Below are 24913 nucleotides of genomic sequence, written 5' to 3' on the forward strand. Positions count from 1 at the left end.
CACATCACTACATTGTCCTCGCAGTCTACTGAGCCCGAATCAGACCCTGATGAAACTCAGGTGCCCCTTCCCGCATACTATACCACCTTACACGGTGACACAGAGGAAAGTACAGAGAAAGGTGCAGATGACATTGAAGACAAGGTCATGGATGACCCAGTTGTTTACCCAGATTGGCATCCATTGGGGGAAGAGGGTGCTGGTGACAATAGGTCAGAACAGGAGAAGTATCCGCAGCAGGCATCGTCATCGCAGCAGCGGTTATCCGGCAGGCCCGTAGCTGTCAAAAAACTTGGCAAGAAAACTAAAAGAGTTGCAGGACAGCTTGGCCAGATGGTCAAATTAGCACAACGTGCAAGCCCTGAAAATTTGTACCATAGTAGAAAGAGTGCAGTGTGGCACTTTTTTGAACAAAATCCTAATGATGACGCAAAGGTTATCTGTAAGAAGTGCCGAAGGACCTTTAGCAGAGGGAAAAATGTAAGAAATTTGAATACCAGTTGCATGCTTAGACATTTAACCAACATGCACTTGCAAGCGTGGACGGACTACAAAACCTCAGGTAGCACATGTGCACCTGCTCCAACTAAAGTTAGCCAGCAACGCTCCATCGCTTCCCCCACTGTAAGGCCACTGCTAAGCAGAACACCATCAAGAAATGCTGAGGGGTCGGCGCTAGGCCAAAGCAGTCAGGCAATCACAATATTTTTGCGCGGAAACATTGAAGCTAGGCCATCAACACCCTCACCATCACCAACCCCTTCTCAGTCCGTCATGTCCAATGCTAGTTCCCCCATATGCAGCTCTCAAGTCCAGCTCACCCTACCAGACACTCTGAGTAGGACAAGAAAGTACTCATTCTCTCATCCGCGTACACTGGTTTTGAACGCCTACATTGCCAAACTGATCTCATTAGAGATGATACCCTTCTGTTTGGTAGAAAGCGAAGCTTTCCGAGAGCTCATGGCCTACGCTGTCCCATGCTATAACCTACCCAGTCGGCACTTCTTTTCTTGGAAAGCCACCCCTGCCCTCCACCGGCATGTGAAAGACCGCATTGCCCATGCACTAAAACAGTCAGTGAGTGGAAAGGTGCACCTCACAACAGATGCATAGACCAGTAGGGATGGCCAAGGCCGTTACGTGTCCATCACTGTGCACTGGGTTAATGTGGTGAATGCAGGCTACACAGGGGACAGTGGCACTGGAATAGTGTTGCCTATAGGAAACAGTTGGCTGTAGGTGTTCTACCCGCCTCCTCCTCCTCCTCCTCCTGAAGCGAAAGCTCGTCGACAGAGCGAAGTCGCACGAGCACTGCATCCACATCTGTCAGTGTTGCACACGAGGTGTCCCACTATCGAACAGCTAGTGCTAAGTGGCAGCAGTCTGTTTTAAAAATGATGTCTTTGGGTGACAGTAGACACACCATGGAGGTACTGGCCGACTACTTCCATCGACAAACTGAGTCATGGCTGGGCAGTCTACATCTTGAGCCAGGCAAGGTAGTCAGTGATAATGGGCGGAATTTTGTGGCAGCCATAGCCCTTTCAAAGCTCACACACATACCTTGCCTGTCTCACACCTTGAACCTGGTGGTGCAGTGCTTCCTCAATAATTATCCGGAGTTAACAGACCTGCTTCATAAGGTGCGAAGACTGTGCTCCCACATCCATCGCTCAAACGTCCACTCCAGTCGTATGCAGAAGCTGCAGCGATCACTCAACCTCCCCAAGCACCGCCTAATCATAGACATTGCTACAAGATGGAACTCCACCATGCACATGGTTGAGAGGCTGTGAAAACAGAGGCAGGCTGTAATGCATTTGTGGGAGGATTCACGGGCAGGCACTTTGAGGGCAGACATGGAATTGTCGGGTGTGCAGTGGTCAAAGCTGAAAGACCTCTGTAAAGTCCTTCAGTCTTTTGAGGAATGCACATGGCTGGTAAGCGCAGACGACGCCATCATAAACATGAGCATACCACTTATGCGGCTGCTCATGCAAACTTTGACGCACATTAAGGAGCAGGCGTCTGCAGCTGAGGAGCAACAGGAGGAGGAGGAGGAGGAGGAGGGAAGCCTTGATGACAGTCATCCATTGTCTGGTCAGGGAACTGGTGTGGACGAGGTGGAGGAAGAAGAGGAAGAGGAGGAGGATGAGAGGATGATTATTTTGGGGAGGAGGATGCTTCTCAGGGGGCAAGAGAACATGTGGGCGTGCCAAGGTCAGGTACAGGGTTTATGCGTGACTGGAGGAATGTGGATTTGCCAGAAAGTGCTCCTCCACCCACCACTGGCAGTGCAGCATTGACACCTGGAACATTGGCCCACATGTGTGACTATGCCTTGCGGATCCTAAAAATGGACCCCCGCATTGCCAAAATGATAAGCGATGACGACTACTGGTTGGCCAGCATCCTCGATCCACGGTGTAAAGGCAAATTACACATCATGCCACAGAAGAACCTAGAGCTAATATTGGCTAACAAACAAGCAACTCTGGTAAACAGGTTGTTTGAGGCATTCCCAGCACACAGCACTGGAGCTGATTCTCCTACGAGCCGTAGTGGGCAAAATGGAGGAGGTGTTCGTGGTGCAGACAGCCGAACTGGCGTTGGAGACAGGGGTTTTTCCTGACCATGTTGTGGTCTGATTTCCCAAGTCCCGCACACACGACAGCTAATACAGAATCGATTGCAAGTGACAGGAGACAGCAGTTGTCAGGTATGGTTACAAACTACTTTTCCTCCCATATCGAGGTTCTCCCTCACAGGTCATTCCCCTTTGATTATTGGTCCTCAAAACTGGACACATGGCCTGAATTGCCACAATATACCTTACAGGAGCTCGCTTGCCCTGCTGCTAGTGTGCTATCTGAAAGAGTATTCAATGTGCTGGATCAATCCTGACAGAAAAAAGGACCCGTCTGTCGACCCACAATGTTGATGATCCAACCTTCATTAAAATGAACCATGCATGGGTGTTATGATTGGGTCACCGAGGAGGAAAGCAAGACCAAGCTAAGCCACAGAAAACCAGAGAGGTTGGTATCTAAGCAGATTGCAGACCCCTGATCCTATCCACACAACTAGCAGTAGCTGTGGAGCGTACCTACGATGATCCTAGACGCCTCAACACAGCCGGAGAACTAAATAAGCCTAAAGCAAGAAAGGGGAAATCTAAACTGCCCCAGAGCAGACCCCAAAGGAATAGATAGCCCCCAAACATATATTGTCGGTGAGACAAGATAAAAACACAAACGCAGAAAGGAAAATAGACTGAGCAAACGATGGGGCCCACACTAACTAGACAGGACAGGAATGGAAAGACACTGTCCGCAATCATGCAAAAAACCCTGCAAAAAATACCCAACACGTCTGATAGAAAAATACTGAAGTCACTAGACTTCGCCCACTATATCAGCACTCTGGTATATTCTGAAAGCAGAGCAAAAAGAGGCCAATCTAATAAGGGACAAAAACAAACTGGCACAAGCAGTAACATAAGGATGGAAATTCAGCACAGCCCCAGCGGGAGCTGGCTGAACACACAAAACTGAAATAGAGAAAACCAGATCAAATGTGAACAATAGCAAAAGAACACTTAGCAGAGCATGCAGGGACTGAGCTGGAAACTAAGACCTCAATAGGCAGGAAAAATCACCAGCAGGAATAGAGGGAGTCAGCTGTCTTAAATCCAGTCCGAAACTCCAGATCTCCAGTCATCCTCCTCATTATCAGGTGGCAGGCCTCTGTTAATTAGATCAGCTCCATTACCTCCTGTAATCACCAGAGGGAGCCCGGAAAGAGAACTCGCGACCCCTCTGTCAATATAGCCAGCTCCACTACCTTCACTAGTAACCAGAGGTAGGCCAGAAAGCAAATTCACAACAGTACCCCCCCTTGAGGAGGGGTCACCGAACCCTCATCCACGCCACCAGGCCGATCAGGATGGGCCCGGTGAAAAGCACAAACCAATCTATTGGCATGAATGTCAGAAACAGAGACACAAGAATTATCAACCTGGCCATAACCCTTCCATTTGACCAAGTACTGGAGTCTCCGTCTAGCCACCATAGGAACTACTGGCTCCACAAACCTCTTCAACAGAGATTTATGAACCACGTTATGGATCTTAAACGTAACTGGAAGAGACAATCGAAAAGAAACAGGATTAAGAGTCTCCAAAATCTTATAAGGTCCAATGAATCTTGGCTTGAACTTTGGACCTTCATAGGAATATTCTTTGATGACAACCAAACCATATCACCCACTTTAAACCGGGGACCAATGGTCCTATGCCAGTTGGAAAACCATTGGGCCTTTTCCTGAGAGAAGGACAACTTATCCACCACTTGGTCCCAAATCTGCTGCATTCTCTCTACCACAGTGTCCACACTTGGGCAAGTCGAAGATTCCACTTGCCCTGAAGAAAATCGAGGATGAAACCCAAAGTTACAGAAAAAGGGCGACATCAAAGTGGCAGAACTAGCTCTATTGTTTAGCACGAATTCGGCCAAGGGCAAAAATGAGACCCAGTCATCCTGATCAGCAGATATAAAACATCTCAAATAGGACTCCAAAGTCTGATTTTTTCTCTCAGTCTGCCCATTGGCCTGAGGGTGAAATGCAGAGGAGAAAGATAACTGAATTCCCAGTTTGGAACAAAAAGCTCTCCAAAATCTGGAAACAAACTAGACTCCTCTGTCCGACTCAATGTTCTCAGGAATCCCATGCAACTGAACCACCTGTTGTAAAAACAAGGGCGCCAACTCTGAAGAAGATGGAAACTTTGGAAGTGGTACAAGATGGATCATCTTGGAAAATCTATCACAAATCACCCAGATAACAGTCATTCTCCGAGAGACAGGAAGATCAGAAATAAAATCCATTGAGATATGGGTCCATGGCCTCTTGGGCACTGGCAGGGGCATCAACAACCCACTAGAACGAGAACAGGGTTTAGACCGACAACAAGTCCCACAGGACTGCACAAAATTCCTGACATCACGAGATAAGGCAGGCCACCAAAAAGACCGACTCACCAAATCTCTGGTACCAAAAATACCTGGATGACCAGCCAACGCGGAGCATTGAATTTCAGACATTACTCTCATCCTCCACTGATCAGGAACATGCAATTTTCCCATAGGGCAACGTTCAGGTTTGTCCTCCTGAAATTCCTCCAGGGCACGTCTCAAATCGGGTGAGATGGCGGAAAGAACTACCCCCTCATTTAGAATGGTAGTAGGCTCGGTCACAATAAGAGAATCCACAGAGAAAATCCTAGAAAGGATGTCTGCCTTGACATTCTTAGTGCCCGGAAGAAAGGAGACCACAAAAATAAAATGCGTGAAAAACAAGGCCCATCTAGCCTGTCTAGGATTCAAGCGCTTGGCTGATTCAAGATAAATCAAATTCATGTGATCGATGAGGACCCCAACTTGATGTCTAGCTCCCTCCAACCAATGTCTCCACTCTTCAAATGCCCATTTTATGGCTAACAATTCCCGATTCCCCACGTCATAGTTACGTTCAGATGGGGAGTATTTTCGAGAAAAGAAGGCACAGGGATTCATTTTAGAAGTCACCGGATCTTTTTGGGACAAAACGGCTCCTGCACCAATCTCAGAAGCATCTACCTCCACCTGAAATGGGAGTGAGACATCAGGTTGCCGTAGAATCGGAGCAGAAGTGAATGCTTAAGCAACCCAATCATAAATGGCCTGTACCTTGGCCGGGTCCATTTCAATAGCCGAGGGGCACAAAATAAATCCCAAAAATGAAATCCTCTATACACCAAAGAGGCACGTCGATCCCTTAACATACAGGGAATTTTCCCTCAAAATCCGGAACACAGTCCGGACATGTTCCACATGAGAATCCCAATCACTGGAAAAGATCAAAATATCATCCAGATAAATGATCAAAAACTTATCCACAAAGTCCCGGAAAATATCGTTCATAAAAGATTGGAAGACAGAAGGGGCATTAGTGAGCCCAAAAGACATCACCAGGTACTCAAAATGTCCCTCCGGAGTATTAAACGCCATCTTCCATTCATCCCCGTGCTTGAAGCGAATAAGATTATACGCCCCCCTGAGGTCAAGCTTGGTAAACCAGCAGGCACTTTTAACTCTGGAAAATAAATCAGAAATCAAGGGTAACGGGTACTGATATTTAACAGTGATTTTGTTAAGGGAATGATAGTCAATACAAGGCCTTAATGAACCATCTTTCTTGGCCACAAAAAAAACCCAGCACCTAAAGGTGAAGAGGATGGACAAATATGACCCTTCTTCAACGACTCCTTGATATAAGATCGCATAGCATCATGTTCAGGTACCGATAAGTTGAAAAGCCAACCTTTGGGAAATATACACCCGGGCATTAACTCAATTGCACAGTCATAACTCCTATGAGGAGGCAAACACGCAGGCTTACTCTCACTAAATACATCAGAAAAATCAGCCAAATTATCAGGAATATCATGAGACTGGGGAGAGGTGGATAAAACAGGAGTGTTACTAAGAACACACTGACAACCCCAACTCACCACAGACACAGATTTCCAATCCAAAACAGGATTATAAGTTTGCAATCAGGGAAAACCCAGAACAATAGTATCATGCAAATTGTGCAACACCAAAAATTTACAATTTTCTTGGTTGTCCGGGGCGACCCGCATTATCACCTGGATCCAAAACTGGGGTTTATTCTCTGCTAAAGGAGTAGCATCAATACCCCTCAAAGGGATAGGAGTCCACAGGGGTATCATGGCAAAACCACAACGTTTAGCAAAGTCTAAATCCATCAGATTCAAAGCTGCTCCTGAATCAGCAAAAGCCTTAGCAGAAAATGTAGTCAAGGAGCAGATCAGAGTAATTGCCAAAAGGAACTTAGGTTGTACACTGCCCACAGCAAATGTGTGCACAAAACGTTTTTCTCGTTTAGGGCAGACAGAAATAGTATGAGAGGCGTCTCCACAGAAAAAACACAGCTTATTACACATTCTAAATTCCAGACGTTGCGCCCTAGACAAAATCCCATCACATTGCATGGATTCAGACGTTCATTCAAAAGGCGGCAACGCCTCTCGTGTAGTTTTACGCTCACGTAAACGCTGATCAACTTGAATGGCTAACAACATAGAATCATCAAGACCAGAGGGAACAGGAAATCCCACCATAACAACTTTTACGGTTTCTGCCAAACCCTTCCGAAAGAGCACTGCTAAGGCACCGTCATTCCATGTAGTAAGGACCACCCATTTTCGGAATTTTTGACAGTATAACTCTGCAGAATCCTGATCCTGGTTCAATGCCAATAGGGTTTTCTCAGCTTGTTCAATAGCATTAGGTTCATCATGCAACAACCCCAAGGCTTGAAAAAATGCGTCCACATTAGTCAGAATAGGGTCTCCAGGTGTCAGAGAAAAAGCCCAATCCTGGGGATCGCCGTGCAGCAAGGAGATGACAATTTTAACCTGCTGCACAGAGCTCCCCGGTGAGTTAGGCTTCAAGGCAAGAAATAGTTGACAATTATTCTTAAAATTCAAAAATTTAGACCGATCCCCAGAAAACACTTCAGGAGTAGGGACTCTTGGTTCAACAGCAGATGACTGAGTGAAATACAGTAGACGGAAATTCCCCACACTTCAGCAGCGAGCTGCTCAACATGATGAGACAATTGCTTAATCTCCATTAAAGAAAAAAAAATCCTCCTACGGCCCCAGAGAAAAAGAGCAAAAAAATATAAAAAAATTCTGACATTTTTTTTTTTCAATTCTCTCCTGCTTTTGAGTACCCTAGAATCTGTGGTTTAGGCTGGTGATTCTGTTATGATTGGGTGACCAAGGAGGAATGCAAAACCAAGCTAATCCACAGAAAACCAGAGAGGTTGGTAACTAAGCGGATTGCAGACCCCTGATCCTATCCACACAACTAGCAGTAGCCATGGAGTGTACCTATGATGATCCTAGACGCCTCGACACAGCCGGAGAACTAAATAAGCCTAAAGCAAGAAAGGGGAAATCTAAACTGCCCCAGAGCAGACCCCAAAGGAATAGATAGCCCCCAAACATATATTGTCGGTGAGACAAGATGAAAGCACAAACGCAGAAAGGAAAATATACTGAGCAAACGATGGGGCCCACACTAACTAGACAGGACAGGAAAGGAAAGACTCTGTCTGCAATCACGCAAAAAACCCTGCAAAAAATGCCCAACACGTCTGATAGAAAAATACTGAAGTCACTAGACTTTGCCCACTATATCAGCACTCTGGTATATTCTGAAAGCAGAGCAAAAAAAGGCCAATCTAATAAGGGACAAAAACAAACTGGCACAAGCAGTAACATAAGGATGGAAATTCAGCACAACCCCAGCGGGAGCTGGCTGAACACAAAAAACTGAAATAGACAAAACCAAATCAAATGTGAACAATAGCAAAACAACACTTAGCTGAGCATGCAGGGACTGAGCTGGAAACAAAGACCTCAGGAGGCAGGAAAAATCACCAGCAGGGATAGAGGGAGTCGTCTGTCTTAAATCCAGTCAGAAACTCCAGATCTCCAGTCATCCTCCTCATTATCAGGTGGCAGGCCTCTGTTAATTAGATCAGCTCCATTACCTCCAGTAACCACCAGAGGGAGCCCGGAAAGAGAACTCGCGACCCCTCTGTCAATATAACCAGCTCCACTACCTTCACTAGTAACCAGAGGTAGGCCAGAAAGCGAATTCACAACACATGGGTTTCCAAAGATTTTGTCCCACCCTCCCCTGATAACACATAGGTTGCCAGAAAAAAGGCTCGCTTTTGTCCTCCTCTTCCTCTGACTTCTCCAATTCCTCCATTTGCAGCAGCTGAAAGTCCAGTCTACACATCAACATCTGCCATTTTTTAAACTACCCTAAATGGGCTGCCCCGCCACCCCAGGCACCGGGGTCAACACCTGCCGCACCCGGGCAAGTGCTGTTGCCCTGTACATACTAATTTGGTGTACTGCTCGATGATGGTTAAGATGTAGCTATGTCCTGTCCTGCTGGCCTCTACCTTCAGATTACCAATGGCTAACATTTGTAATGGACGTCAACTCCCAATGGGATGCAGTGGTGGTTTATGATCACCTTTTACATTTTTCATAGTTACAGACGTGTGACATTCCTGCCACCATTTTTCAATGTCTCCTCTCATGCCAATCCAATAGAATCCCCTACGACCTGTGGCTTGTGTGTTTTGCACTCCAAAGTGACCAGACAGATCATGATAGGCAGTGAGGACCATGTATACAGCTCTCCCTGTGATCACAATTTGATGGAGGCGAGTTACGGTGATGGGATCGACGCTACTACGATACAGCAACCCTTTCTTCACAAAGAGGCACGTCGATCCCTTAACATACAGGGAATTTTCCCTCAAAATCCGGAACACAGTCCGGACATGTTCCACATGAGAATCCCAATCACTGGAAAAGATCAAAATATCATCCAGATAAATGATCAAAAACTTATCCACAAAGTCCCGGAAAATATCGTTCATAAAAGATTGGAAGACAGAAGGGGCATTAGTGAGCCCAAAAGACATCACCAGGTACTCAAAATGTCCCTCCGGAGTATTAAACGCCATCTTCCATTCATCCCCGTGCTTGAAGCGAATAAGATTATACGCCCCCCTGAGGTCAAGCTTGGTAAACCAGCAGGCACTTTTAACTCTGGAAAATAAATCAGAAATCAAGGGTAACGGGTACTGATATTTAACAGTGATTTTGTTAAGGGAATGATAGTCAATACAAGGCCTTAATGAACCATCTTTCTTGGCCACAAAAAAAACCCAGCACCTAAAGGTGAAGAGGATGGACAAATATGACCCTTCTTCAACGACTCCTTGATATAAGATCGCATAGCATCATGTTCAGGTACCGATAAGTTGAAAAGCCAACCTTTGGGAAATATACACCCGGGCATTAACTCAATTGCACAGTCATAACTCCTATGAGGAGGCAAACACGCAGGCTTACTCTCACTAAATACATCAGAAAAATCAGCCAAATTATCAGGAATATCATGAGACTGGGGAGAGGTGGATAAAACAGGAGTGTTACTAAGAACACACTGACAACCCCAACTCACCACAGACACAGATTTCCAATCCAAAACAGGATTATAAGTTTGCAATCAGGGAAAACCCAGAACAATAGTATCATGCAAATTGTGCAACACCAAAAATTTACAATTTTCTTGGTTGTCCGGGGCGACCCGCATTATCACCTGGATCCAAAACTGGGGTTTATTCTCTGCTAAAGGAGTAGCATCAATACCCCTCAAAGGGATAGGAGTCCACAGGGGTATCATGGCAAAACCACAACGTTTAGCAAAGTCTAAATCCATCAGATTCAAAGCTGCTCCTGAATCAGCAAAAGCCTTAGCAGAAAATGTAGTCAAGGAGCAGATCAGAGTAATTGCCAAAAGGAACTTAGGTTGTACACTGCCCACAGCAAATGTGTGCACAAAACGTTTTTCTCGTTTAGGGCAGACAGAAATAGTATGAGAGGCGTCTCCACAGAAAAAACACAGCTTATTACACATTCTAAATTCCAGACGTTGCGCCCTAGACAAAATCCCATCACATTGCATGGATTCAGACGTTCATTCAAAAGGCGGCAACGCCTCTCGTGTAGTTTTACGCTCACGTAAACGCTGATCAACTTGAATGGCTAACAACATAGAATCATCAAGACCAGAGGGAACAGGAAATCCCACCATAACAACTTTTACGGTTTCTGCCAAACCCTTCCGAAAGAGCACTGCTAAGGCACCGTCATTCCATGTAGTAAGGACCACCCATTTTCGGAATTTTTGACAGTATAACTCTGCAGAATCCTGATCCTGGTTCAATGCCAATAGGGTTTTCTCAGCTTGTTCAATAGCATTAGGTTCATCATGCAACAACCCCAAGGCTTGAAAAAATGCGTCCACATTAGTCAGAATAGGGTCTCCAGGTGTCAGAGAAAAAGCCCAATCCTGGGGATCGCCGTGCAGCAAGGAGATGACAATTTTAACCTGCTGCACAGAGCTCCCCGGTGAGTTAGGCTTCAAGGCAAGAAATAGTTGACAATTATTCTTAAAATTCAAAAATTTAGACCGATCCCCAGAAAACACTTCAGGAGTAGGGACTCTTGGTTCAACAGCAGATGACTGAGTGAAATACAGTAGACGGAAATTCCCCACACTTCAGCAGCGAGCTGCTCAACATGATGAGACAATTGCTTAATCTCCATTAAAGAAAAAAAAATCCTCCTACGGCCCCAGAGAAAAAGAGCAAAAAATATATAAAAAAATTCTGACATTTTTTTTTTTCAATTCTCTCCTGCTTTTGAGTACCCTAGAATCTGTGGTTTAGGCTGGTGATTCTGTTATGATTGGGTGACCAAGGAGGAATGCAAAACCAAGCTAATCCACAGAAAACCAGAGAGGTTGGTAACTAAGCGGATTGCAGACCCCTGATCCTATCCACACAACTAGCAGTAGCCATGGAGTGTACCTATGATGATCCTAGACGCCTCGACACAGCCGGAGAACTAAATAAGCCTAAAGCAAGAAAGGGGAAATCTAAACTGCCCCAGAGCAGACCCCAAAGGAATAGATAGCCCCCAAACATATATTGTCGGTGAGACAAGATGAAAGCACAAACGCAGAAAGGAAAATATACTGAGCAAACGATGGGGCCCACACTAACTAGACAGGACAGGAAAGGAAAGACTCTGTCTGCAATCACGCAAAAAACCCTGCAAAAAATGCCCAACATGTCTGATAGAAAAATACTGAAGTCACTAGACTTTGCCCACTATATCAGCACTCTGGTATATTCTGAAAGCAGAGCAAAAAAAGGCCAATCTAATAAGGGACAAAAACAAACTGGCACAAGCAGTAACATAAGGATGGAAATTCAGCACAACCCCAGCGGGAGCTGGCTGAACACAAAAAACTGAAATAGACAAAACCAAATCAAATGTGAACAATAGCAAAACAACACTTAGCTGAGCATGCAGGGACTGAGCTGGAAACAAAGACCTCAGGAGGCAGGAAAAATCACCAGCAGGGATAGAGGGAGTCGTCTGTCTTAAATCCAGTCAGAAACTCCAGATCTCCAGTCATCCTCCTCATTATCAGGTGGCAGGCCTCTGTTAATTAGATCAGCTCCATTACCTCCAGTAACCACCAGAGGGAGCCCGGAAAGAGAACTCGCGACCCCTCTGTCAATATAACCAGCTCCACTACCTTCACTAGTAACCAGAGGTAGGCCAGAAAGCGAATTCACAACACATGGGTTTCCAAAGATTTTGTCCCACCCTCCCCTGATAACACATAGGTTGCCAGAAAAAAGGCTCGCTTTTGTCCTCCTCTTCCTCTGACTTCTCCAATTCCTCCATTTGCAGCAGCTGAAAGTCCAGTCTACACATCAACATCTGCCATTTTTTAAACTACCCTAAATGGGCTGCCCCGCCACCCCAGGCACCGGGGTCAACACCTGCCGCACCCGGGCAAGTGCTGTTGCCCTGTACATACTAATTTGGTGTACTGCTCGATGATGGTTAAGATGTAGCTATGTCCTGTCCTGCTGGCCTCTACCTTCAGATTACCAATGGCTAACATTTGTAATGGACGTCAACTCCCAATGAGATGCAGTGGTGGTTTATGATCACCTTTTACATTTTTCATAGTTACAGACGTGTGACATTCCTGCCACCATTTTTCAATGTCTCCTCTCATGCCAATCCAATAGAATCCCCTACGACCTGTGGCTTGTGTGTTTTGCACTCCAAAGTGACCAGACAGATCATGATAGGCAGTGAGGACCATGTATACAGCTCTCCCTGTGATCACAATTTGATGGAGGCGAGTTACGGTGATGGGATCGACGCTACTACGATACAGCAACCCTTTCTTCACTAATTTGCGTTTTAGCTGTATCCACAGTTAAAGTTATTGAGGGTCAGCATTGCCTCTGCAGATTCTCCCGGGAGGTTTTCCCGTGATTACAAATTCAAAAACATCTAAAATCACTTGACTTTACGTCTATACTTTTATCCATCTTCCTCCCTCTAGGGGAGAGTCTGGACTGGCTGACTGACACTGAAATATAAACGAAGATTTCAAAGTACTCCAACACTGTATACTGGTGTACGTTTTGAATACATTTCCCTTTTTTCTCATGTTTATATTCGGGTGTAATTCATACTGAGCCAGTGAGAGTCTGTTTCTGACTCTGGAAATATATACTGAAATTTACAATGCCCCCTACACTGTATACAGCTGTACGCTTCTGATCCATTACCCTTTTACTGCTTTTTATATTGTGTAATCCATACTGACCCTGGGAGCGTCTGTATCTGCCTCCACAAATAAATAGGGAGATTTACAATGTTTAAACAATACTATATGTACCTTGTATCTGGTGATACAGTAACCTTCATATACTTTTTATATTCTTGGCTAATGCATACTGGGACTGAGAGCGTTTGTGTCTGCCTCATGAAATGTTTATGGAGCTTTTGAATGTTTAAACTATACTATATATACCTTGGATCTGGTCATACTGTACCCTTTTTCAACTTGTTACATTATTGTCAAATCCATACTCAGTGTATGAACATATGTGTCTGCCTCCTGAAATACATACAGAGATTTTTGTGTATTTTAAGTATACTATATATACCTTTTATCTGTTGATCCAGTACCCTTTGTGCCCGAAATTCATCCTCCACCCACCACTCAAAGTGCATCATTGACACCTGGAACATTGGCCCACGTGTGATTATTTCTTGCAGATCTTCTTTTTATATTATGGTGTGATTCATACTGAGCCTGTGAGAGGCTGTGTGTTACTCTTGAAATATATATGTAGATCGCCAAATGCCCACAACACTGTATACAGCAGTACGCTTGAGATCCATTCCCCTTTTACTGCTTTTTATATTGTTGTGTAATCCATACTGGGCCTTAGAGCGTCTGTGTCTGCCTCCTGAAATAAATACGGAGATTTTGAATGTTGAAACTATACTATATATACCTTGTATATGGTGATACTGTACCCTTTTTCTACTTTTTAGATTGTTGTCGAATCCATACTGGCCATGACAGCGTCTGTGTCTGCCTCCTCAAATATATACGTAGATTTATAATGTTGAAACTATACAATATATCCCTGTTATCTGGTGTTAAAATGAAGCACCACGCAGGGCCGGGGGTTACTCAGTGCCGGGCCTTTCAGGCTCTTTTAAGGGGGAAGCATGTCACGGTGGTGATTGGGACCCGGTCCGTGGCCCTGGATGTCCAATAAAGTAGATGACAGTTCAGATGAGGGGGAAGATGGTATGATAATTAACTTGGAAAAAGTGGATCATGACCCCACCCGTGGTACTCGGCTAGGGTAGCCGACGTTGCAATGCAGATCCTTTGGGCCGGTATTAATGCAGCCAAGATGATGAAGCTCTCCACGGGCAGAGCTGTATCCCAGGGCAGTTGAGATGGTGTTTGTGAGCCGTTGACGGTGATGGTGAGTGTAGAGTGTGTAGCGGGCGAGTTGGAAAAGACACGAAGGACACACTTGGGTGCATTTTCTGAGTTTTTACTCAAAAGTTTTGTGCACCAGATGACCCAATTGGTACTGTGTCATCCGAGGGAGGGGTCCGGCAAACTCCAAGGTAGATCAGGAACACCTGTTCAAGACTCCTCCTTGTGTATCTTTCTAGGCCGTGTCTCTGCGCTGATCTCTCCCTTCCTTCCTGCTGTGTGCCTCCGCAAACAGTGTCCCAAGTCGGCAGCCACGGATCACACTGGGCGACGTGAGTCAGGCTCCGGGGTCCTTTATTCCAACTGCTGCCTTTTTGAGTATTGAATACAGCTGCGACTGAGGCATTTAAAGTTACCTCAGCCTCCGTCTTTCTAGGTGAGCCCTGTATTTCTCCACTACCTTCAGGAGCCACCTTCCCCAATGAGGCCTGGTCCTTCCTTCTCCGGAAACGGGCTTCACAGGTGGCTTATTCCACTTCCCGTGCCCCAAGGACCACTTCCTTCCAGTCTAGGAGCTTGGACAAGATTTTTCTCTCTTCTCTGACCCTCCGCCCTCTCACAGCCATCCTGCTCTTACTCTGTCCTGTCAGTGACTGACAACTCTCTAGAAAGATCCATTTACCTCAGACTAGCTCCACCCATCAACTGTCAGCTTGTTCTCTCTGATTGGATGCCCACAATCACTCCACTACCTAAGCTCCTCCCACTGTACCTACCTTCCACACTAACCCCCAACACCCTTTCCTAGTAAGTCTGGGATGAGGTCATCCTCCCGCCGGGTACACCCAGAAAGCAGTGACTAACTAGTGTGTGTGTTCAGTGCAGGGTTAGGAGTCCTGAGTGGTGATCGCTCCTTACCTGAGGGTGGGATACCACACCTTTGGATGAGGTGCAGTACCTCTGTGGCGACCGTACCCTCAGGGGCGCCATAGTACCCTTTCTCAACTTTCTATATTGTTGTTGGATCCATACTGAGCCTGAGAGCATCTGTGTTTGCCTCCTGAAATGTATACGGAGATTCAGTATGTTTAAACTATACTATATATACCTTGTATCTAGTGATACTGTACCCTTTTGCAAATTTTTATATTATTGTCTAATCCATACTCAGCCTGTGACCATCTGTGTCTGACTCATGAAATATATACAGAGATTTACAATTATCCCTAGACTGTATAGAGCTGTCCGCTTCTGAAAAAGTACCATATATCTGCTGGTATTTTGAGTCCATTTTCACAAAAAATTATTACGTATGGTGGAAGAGGCCGCGGACGTGCATCTGCTGGTAGTGCCAAAAGCACAATAGCAGATAAGGCTGGAGGTGTTGAGCCTGCGTCATCAGCTGGCACAAGAAGGCCTTTAAGGCTCCCTTTTCTGGGAGTAGGTAAACTGCTTTTAAAGGCGGAGCATCAGGAACTGGTTTTGCCTTACATTGCCGAAAAAGCCTCCAGCTCTATCGCCTCCTCTTCTGAAGTTTAAAAAAATGCAAGCACGGAGTCGTCAGTGCAGGCTTCTGGTCAAGAACCACCCATTTCCTTGTCTCCTTCACCCCCACTAAAAGTGAAGGATGCGGCAGCCCACACTTCAGATTACTCCATGGAGCTGTTTTCACAGGCCATGCTTGTGTTATCAAGTGAAATTCTGAATTCCCCAGACCAACATGAATTGGAGATGGAGTGCACTGATGCACAGCCACTGCTAGATGATTCTGCTGGTACATTGACCCACAGCACTACATTCCCCTCGCACTCTACAGAGCCAGAATGTGACACTGATGAAACTCAGGTGCCCCTTCCCGCATACTATACCACCATACACGGTGACACAGAGGAAGGTGCAGATGAAAGTGCCGGTTCGCTGAGCAGGTGAGGGGGGTCCTACTAGTGAGCGACGGCAGTGGCACAGGGCCCCTCATAGTAAGCAAAAGTGTCTCTGCCGGTGGGAGGGCCCACTCACCGTCAGACATACCGTTGTACTATGAGGAGCCCTGTGCCAGTGCCGTCGCCCATGAGTGGGCCCCCCATGCTTGCTCAGGGCCACAGCACTTGCAAAACTTACCTCTCCCTGCTCCACCGCCGTGACATCTTCCGCCTTTCCTGACAGTGACATTCAGGTTAGAGAGCGCGATGACATCACGTCTGTATGCCCTCTACCAAAACAGTACAAGTGCAGAGAGCTTTAAAATGCCAATGCTGAGGAGTCCAAAGTAGAGCAGTGCCCAGCGAGGAGAGGTATTTAATTTTTTTAAATGTTGGGAGCATTTTTTAGAGCGCAATATACACAGGAGAATGATATATGGGGCCCATCATACACTGGAGCATCATCTATTTGGCCCATCATATACTGGAGCATTCCAAATGGGGGACATTAGTCACTGGAGCAGCATTTTCAGGGCCCATTATACACTGGATCATAAGAAATGGCGCCCATTATATATGGAGCATAATTTGGGCCCATAACACACTGGAGTATCATCCATGGGGACCAACATATACTGGAGCATTCCAAATGGGGGACATCAGACACTGGAGCAGCATTTACGGGGTCCATTATACACTGGAGCATTAGAAATGGGGCCCATTATATATGGAGCATAATTTGGGCCCATAACACACTGGAGCATCATCCATGGGGACCAATATATACTGTAGCATTATGTGGAGCTCATCATATACTGTATGGAACATTATATGGGACCAATTATTCTGTATGGAGAAATATATGGGGCTCATTATTCTGTATGGTGCACTAGGTGGTGGCCATAATACTGAATGGAGTAATATACTGTCCGCTTTTTGAGCTATTGTAGAATTTAAAATATATATACCTATATTTCTGTGCCGTATCGGAGCATTATGAATTGTGGTATGTGTTAAAAGGGCGCACTAACACTCTTTGGCCCAGGGCACACGAAAACCTGCCGCCAGCCCTACCCCCCACAACTTGAGCAAAATGACCCCCATTTTTCAATGTGTAACTATTATTATAAAGTAAATTAAGGTTGCCAAGCTTAAGTAATAAGAATTGATGTTGTTGGCATTGAAATGGGCACTGTAGGTGTGTTTACTGTCCTCCACTCCCTGCCGACTTTGCTTCCCTATTGACTTGCATTGGGTTTCGTGTTTCAGTCGGACCTCCGACTTTTCCCTAAAATCAGCCGATTTCGTTCGACTCGACTTTTATGAAAGTCGGGTTTCATGAAACCCGACTCGACTCGAAAAAAGGAAAAGTCGCTCATCCCTACACTTGACCATTGAGATGGGAGAAGAGCGCTGTGTGAAGGGGGCTTTACACACATCCATGATCCACGATGAGCAGACACAAAAATTCCAAGCCAGAAATGGAGCTGCAAGGCCCCTTCACCGAACCTAAAATCTTGAGATCGGGACACCTATCTTAATTCAATTATATTAGTATGTTGTATAGATTTTTCTTTAAACACATCTAAAGACCTTTTCATACATCTGAAAAAACCTCCTTTAATACAAGTCTGCGAAGCATTGGCAGGCAGTAACCACTTAAAGTGAACCTGTCAGCAGCATTTTGCTAATTAAACTACAGCCATTGCCAGATTGGCACTGTTACAGTGATTAAAATGATACCCAGGATGAAGAAATCTGTTTTGTGTTCTTTTGTAATGTTTGTGTGAAGTTTTCATTTAATGATATGCTTGTTCTTTGTGCCAGGCCTTTTCTTGATGCTCTAGGCCAGAACACCAAGAAAAGACCCGCTCACAGGCCTCCCCAAAGCAAGAGCATGTTCTTCATCATAGGGACAGACAAAGAGAGAGAAAGAGAGAGACAGAGAGACTCTCTCTATCTTATAAATCAACCCCTGATATGTACATAGCCCCCTCCAGAGACTCTGCCTCCGCCAGAGCATCTTTGTCTGTCTGTCTGTCTCTCCCTGTCTCTGAGTATCTATTTCTTTCTCTCTCTCTGGGTCTCTCTATGATGAGGAACATGTTTCTGCTTTGGCGTTGCCTGTAGGCAAGTCTCTCCTTGGTTTCTCTAGCTTAGAGCAGAAAGATAAGACTTTGCCTACAGTCCTGCCCCAAAGCACAGACATCTCATTAACTTAAATCTTCTAACTCTGATTACACAAGAACCACAAGACAGATTTCTTCACCCCAGTTATCATTTTAATCAGTATAACAGCGCCAACCAGACACTGTCTGTAGTTTACTTAGCAAAATCCTGCTTACAGGTTCTCTTTAATTATACTGTATGTGGATGCATGTGCTCTGTGAAAATGGAAGTGATATAGACTGCAAGATATGCAAAATGGGAACATCTCAAACATAATTCTGCAAAAAGATGAAAAAGGTGTAATATAGGAAGAAAGAAAGAAGGAGGGAGGGAGAAAGGAAGGAAGAATAGAAGGATGGAGGGGAGGATGAACAGAAGTAAGGGAGGAGAAAAGAAAGAAATAGGAAGGAAAGAAAGGAGTTAAAGAAAGAGGAGGGAGGGAAGGAGGGAAGTGAGGGAAGGAAGGACAGAAGGAAGAAAGCAAGAGAGGAAGAAAGGAAGGAAAGAAAGAAGATAAAGAAAGAAGGAGGAATGCAGGAAAGAAGAGAAACAAGAATGAAAGAAAAAGACAGAAAGGAGAAAAAGGAGAGAGAGAAAGAAAGAATAAAGGAAGGAAGGCAGGAAGGAAGGAAGAAAGGAAGGGAAAGAAAGAGGAAGATTGTGAGGGAAAAAGAAAGATAGAGATAAAGAAAGGGAAAATGGAAGCAATAAAAGAATATAGAAAGAAAAAGAAAAGAAAGAGAGAGAAAGGAAGAAAAAGAGAAAGAGAAAACGTAAGAAAGGGAAAAAGGAAAGTTAAAAAGAGAGCGAGAGAGAGAAAGAAAAAAGAAAACAAAAGGGAGAGATGAAGAAAGAAGAAAGATAGAAAAAAGAAGAGAGATAGATAGCAAAGTAGCAAAAACAATAAGCCCCAAGTTTTACAGAGGCGACTTTCAATAAAACTTAGATAGGAATTTTTTTTTGTTGCCCAAGGAATGCAACGTTTTGGCTCAAAGTTAGAGCTGATGTGTCGCATATCTTGGCCAAGGAATAAATATCATTCTAAGCTTTATTGAAGGATGTGCTGCCCCCAATTTTGCTACTTGCATTTTGGGATCTGATTGCCTATGGATCTGGAAGTTTTCACCCGCATTGGAGCAATGGTGCTTTGTTGTTTTCTTTTTATTAGATATTCAAAAGTGGGCAACATCGTTCCAAACTTTTTCTGGTAAACTCTCATAAATTGATTTGAATGCTAATCAATTGGTTGATAGAAAAATATAAAAAAGTGTTTTTGACAGGATGGCAAAAAACTAATTAGGTCCCTTTAATTGTCCTTTGGTCACAGCGTCCTAGATATTTTTAAAGGCAATTTGCTTTATCTTCTGTAAATACGGTATAAAGTGAAGTATATGAGCAGATGGCTTTTTGTGCTTTGCTGCCCTGATAGGACAGAGTGCATTTCCATCAGCAGCAGTGAATTGTAGGCCATAAAACTTGGTAAATTGTTTGTCTTCTCATAAAATTTACCCAAGACAGCTGAAAGGGTTTTTCCTAACTTAGGCAGAGTTTTTTTTTTATAAGTGTCAGAGTTTCAACTTTTCGAATAGGACTGCATCTATTACAAAAATTGATGGTCCAAGGTGGCCTACATAGTGATGTGTCCATGGTGGGGTGGTATTGAATGTTCACCTTTCTCCATTGAATTATACTCTATGGGAGTTAGAGAAGCTGTAGAGCAAGCTATATTTGGATATGCCAGAGTTGAAAGTTGGAAATCCCCTTTAAAATTACTAGGGAGTTTTGAACCAGAAGTAATTGCATCTACTGAAAACATATTACTTGTAAAGTCGAGACTTTACTGAAGACCACAGGTCAACTAGCACTATTGTAGCCTTTATGGTAAGATTATATATAGCTGTTGGATGAATAGCTGTATGGCCGAAAGCTATAATCTTTGATGCTCTAATATCAAACATATTGTTAGGGACGGCGGAACGCACCAAATATAAATAATAGGAGGTGCATTCGCCGCCCGGGGTCCACCGTGCGGTAGGTGACTAGACCGCTGCTGGACAATGGCAGATGCACCAGAAGGTGCCGTAGTGTGCACGGGTTAACGTCACCCGAACGCTAGGAGCGGCTCTGTTCAGACACAGAGTCGCTTGGCAAAAATATATGCAAAGGCGCTGGCCCTGTTAACGTCACAGGAGCCGGCGTGTGGCGTCGCAGCCGCGAACACCAATAGCTGCTGGTATTGCAGCGCAGCGGCAGCTAAAGCCGCAAGCGTCGGCGCAGAGAACCGGGCACCGACGGACGCTAGTGTAGGCGTGGATCGCACAATGGCATGTAGCTTGCCACAACCTGGAGCTGACTAACCCAACACACAGTCACCAATCGTATTATCCAAGGGAAGGGGTTTCATAATAAGTCAGTCACCAGTCCATGCATCCATCACCATACACACACAGCATAATATGCTACACTAGCGCATGGCCGAGCCGCCATGCGGGCTTTTTATAGCCATGCGCTTCCGGGACCTTCCAGTACCCTGGAAAGGACCAATCAGATCCGACGCAGGACCGGAGCATGTGACCCCTGCTCTCCAGTGAGAGGTCACCTTGCGGGCATGCCCAGTAGCACGGCATGAGGACTTAGCCTCTGGAGCGGTTCCCTGCAGAACAGGATGCGCTACCATTGCTGCACCAGAGGTGGCAGCAACATCCCGTCTGTCAGAGCAAGTCTGAGTAGCACGCCAGGCTTGCCGTGATTGCTGAGCAGCACCTGGAGCGGTCGGAGGAGAATGGGAGACCGCTGGATGTCTGGCTCTGGATTCCCGCTGTGCAGTGTCCGGAATCCGACGCCTAACACATATGATTAGCAAGAATGAAAACACAGGATCAGCCAAAAAAAACCCAACTTGGCCAATTATCATATGGATGGCTGGAAAATCCAACCTAGATGGACAGTGGTCTTCTGAAAAATGTGTTCCTTTAGAAAAGTTCTCTTTAGCAACAAAATGAGAATAAAAGTGATCTTTTTGAAAGTGAAGATCAGAGAATAAAATTGAGTTATTTGATCAATATAAATTCCCACATTAGACCCTACCAGTTGACCACTTTTGACCACCAATGTCTATGAAAAGTTAGTCATCCTAATTGATAGACAATGGGGTTTCTTTGGTTAATCTGTAGACGCATGTAAGAAAAGATTTGGTCTCTTAAAGTAATATGTAGAAGGTTCAAACTTACCTAAAGTAGCGAAAAATAAAGTCAAGAAGGTGCAAACTTGATTGAGACTCATCTTTGGTTGGAAAATGATGTTCTAGTGTAAGGAGCTTCACAGCATCCAAGGTTTTATATGGCAACTACTTGTAAAATGTTTAATAATTAACTTGACAGCCTGGCTGCATTCACTTTTTCCTGTGATAAGCTTCACACTATTGCAACTAACTAATACAATATCTATGAGAAACGACTTATCACACAAGTTGACCAATCGTGATGTCATTGGAAGCACATGCCATTTTGCTGCCATTAAAAAATATCTTAAATTTAAGCAAGTAAATTATTTTCCAAGTGAATTTATCTGGCTCTGTTGAAATTAAATTCATTATAAAATGTGAAAACATTTTTTTAAATTTCAAAATTAAAAAATAGTTAAAGGACACATTTTTTTGGTTGTTTAATCATTTGGCCTAAGTAGAAGTAATAATATCAGCTAAAATAATGCAAAACTAACACACCTGGCTGAGATATACAGTAACTAATAAAGTTAATATCATTTTTAAGGCTACATCACAAAAGGTAAAAACTCATGATTTATACAGTATTTAATGGTAAGCCTATTTTCTTTTAAAAAATTGGTGAAAACCTTTTTTCCCATGGTTTTTCTCACTAGTAATCATGATGTTTGATTCTACTGCTGTTTCTTGCAGCATTTTAACTCATGCCTGCGACATGAATGCTGCTTCACAGGGCACAGTCTGCATTCTCTCTTGGGCATTAATGGTAAAGCTACTAATTTCCAGGATCCACCTCAAAGTTTGGATTGATCTATATAATTATGGTCTCTACTTAATGTGATTTGGCCAGATCTATCATCTGGCCTACGTGATTCCTGGATAAAGAATTAAGTTGTTAAAATGTGGATGAGGGTGGTAATGCATTGGTCAAGAAAATCAGAAAGTCATAATTTATCATAAAAAAGGGACTTTACTGCAAAGGGAGGCACCTGATCTTTAAAGGGGTTGCCCTGGACTTTAACATTGATGCCTTGTACTTAGAATAGGTCATCAATACCTGATCGATAGGGGTACTACACCTGACAGTCCCACCGATCAGCTGTTCCTGTTGTCGACAGCGGGTAGAACAGCTCAGTTACAAAGCTGCAGAGCTCCGTTGATAGACTAGTTGCCGCGGCCGGGAACTTCACATCCACCCTATATTGATCTGAATAGAAGGCAGATGTGCAGTACCTGGCAGAGGTTGTTATATAGCTCTGTCCGACACCGGGAAAAGTTGATAGGCAGAGATGTCAGGTGGTGCACCGCCACCGATCAGACACTAATGACCTATCCTAAGGATAGTCCGTCAATGTTAAAAGCCCAACAAATCCTTTAAAATTTGTATAACACAAGAACCTGATGACCCAATGAAAAAATACATTTTAAGTTTATCAGGCAGCCAACTTATATTGATATTGTGTCTACTTCTGACCCCACAGTGTCTCCATAAGACTTGCATCTTTAGTAAGTTTTCTGTGATTCAATCTGAAGAGGCGATTCCAAGCTCCTTTTGTAAAGTGCCCAAAAGGAACCCTCTTGCGGCCTCTACCTCAGCTAAGTCCAAAGTCAGGCATCAAAAGTTCAAGTATACAGAACTCAAGGCATGGGAGAACAAACCTCACAAGCTGAATGTAGGTCTGGCAGTGGTTTGGGAGAAGCAGCTCAGTTAAGTAGCATGGCAATCACCTGGAATAATGAGCACTTGGAGACAGTTCCCAGTCTCAGATTGGATAGTTGAGCTGTCATTCAACACACTGACAGCTCAGCACACCCCTGTACTGGATTGGACAGCTGAGCTGTCAGTAACTGCATCCCAGACACTCTGAGGGGTGGAACCATGACATGCTACTCCTTTTCATACAACTGGGCTACACAGGCATTGTAGTTTACCATGCACACCCACTTACTCTGGCTCCATTTATCAAATTCTCTATCTCTATCAAACACCAAAAAGTGAACAACCTAATGGTGTCTTCCATCTTGTGACTGCCAAGATATACAAAATACTAGCGCCAACAAGGTACTTGAGTTGTATCCTCCTCAGTGCCATCTTGGAGACTGCCATGGCTTTAAAAAGAAGAGAACCGCCACCTTGATAATATATTATGCACAAGAGTAACAAGTGGACATGTTATACAAACTCAATTAGATAACACAACTGTCACATCTCTACCTGCATCTGCTCCAGCGATGTCTACATCAGTCACCAGGTGCTACTGTATTCACTCAGTGAGTAACACTTTTGATAGAAGAGTCATTATAGTCAGTGTGTCTGAACAGTGCGTATACTGTTCAGCCAAGATTTTGTTTAGTACTTGTGGTTCCACTCAGATAGGGTTATGGGTGTGGGTGCTGCCCAGCAGCTCAGTATGTGTAATTATCTGTGCCAAAAGGACAATACCACATCCTACTTAAACTCCCAGAATTTTGCTGATGCTGCTAGATATTGTGTCCGGAAATTGCTTGGATTTTTGTATTTTGTCTGTATTCTGAATCCTGATATAGACTTCGTTTGTTCTTCCGACTCTGTAATTATCTTGTATCCGGAACTAGGCCTGTTTGACTACATTCTGACTGACTACATGGTATCTAACCCCGACCATCCCTGATATTTTGGCTTTGGTTTTCTGATTCTCTCCTCATTCTGTCACTCAAGTTACTGATGACTCGCCCCCAGAGGCCGTGGGGTACTCTGTGCCGGGCCTGTTGATTTCAATGAGAGATGTCACAGTAGCAGGGACCCGGTCCGTGGCCTCAGGCAGTCAATGTAAAAGGGGTAGAGTGATGGGGATAAAGATAATGAGATGATTTGTGACACCACAAGGCACATTGTAAAAGACTTCACGGTAAAACAACAACAATTCTTGCAAGTGCTGGAGCAGAACTTCAGGTCTGAGGTAGTCCTTGTTGAGGTTAAAGTAAAACCAAGAGAGAGCACCTTAAGAGGCGCAAACTATATACAGAGAAAGTTTGTGAATCACTCCCAGTTCATGATCACGGCAGTTCTTAAACCTTTAGTGCAACAAATGCCAAATTGAGGCACAACTGAA

General features: G+C 44.5%; 1 protein-coding gene across 1 annotated transcript in view; it reads right to left on the reverse strand.

Annotated features, from left to right (window-relative positions):
* The window catches only part of LOC141085420 (cell adhesion molecule CEACAM1-like), a 43277-nt gene extending 21352 nt beyond the window's left edge, over window positions 1–21925 (reverse strand). Inside the window, exon 1 of the mRNA XM_073570773.1 lies at window positions 21829–21925. Within this exon, the coding sequence (XP_073426874.1) occupies window positions 21829–21880 (52 nt within the window). The 5' untranslated portion in view covers window positions 21881–21925. The remainder of the gene's footprint in view (window positions 1–21828) is intronic.
* Window positions 21926–24913: the final 2988 nt, after the last annotated feature.

The sequence above is a fragment of the Dendrobates tinctorius genome, unplaced genomic scaffold, assembly GCF_039654945.1.
Source record: "Dendrobates tinctorius isolate UK_male_01 unplaced genomic scaffold, ASM3965494v1 ptg000028l, whole genome shotgun sequence".
Lineage (NCBI taxonomy): Eukaryota > Metazoa > Chordata > Amphibia > Anura > Dendrobatidae > Dendrobates > Dendrobates tinctorius.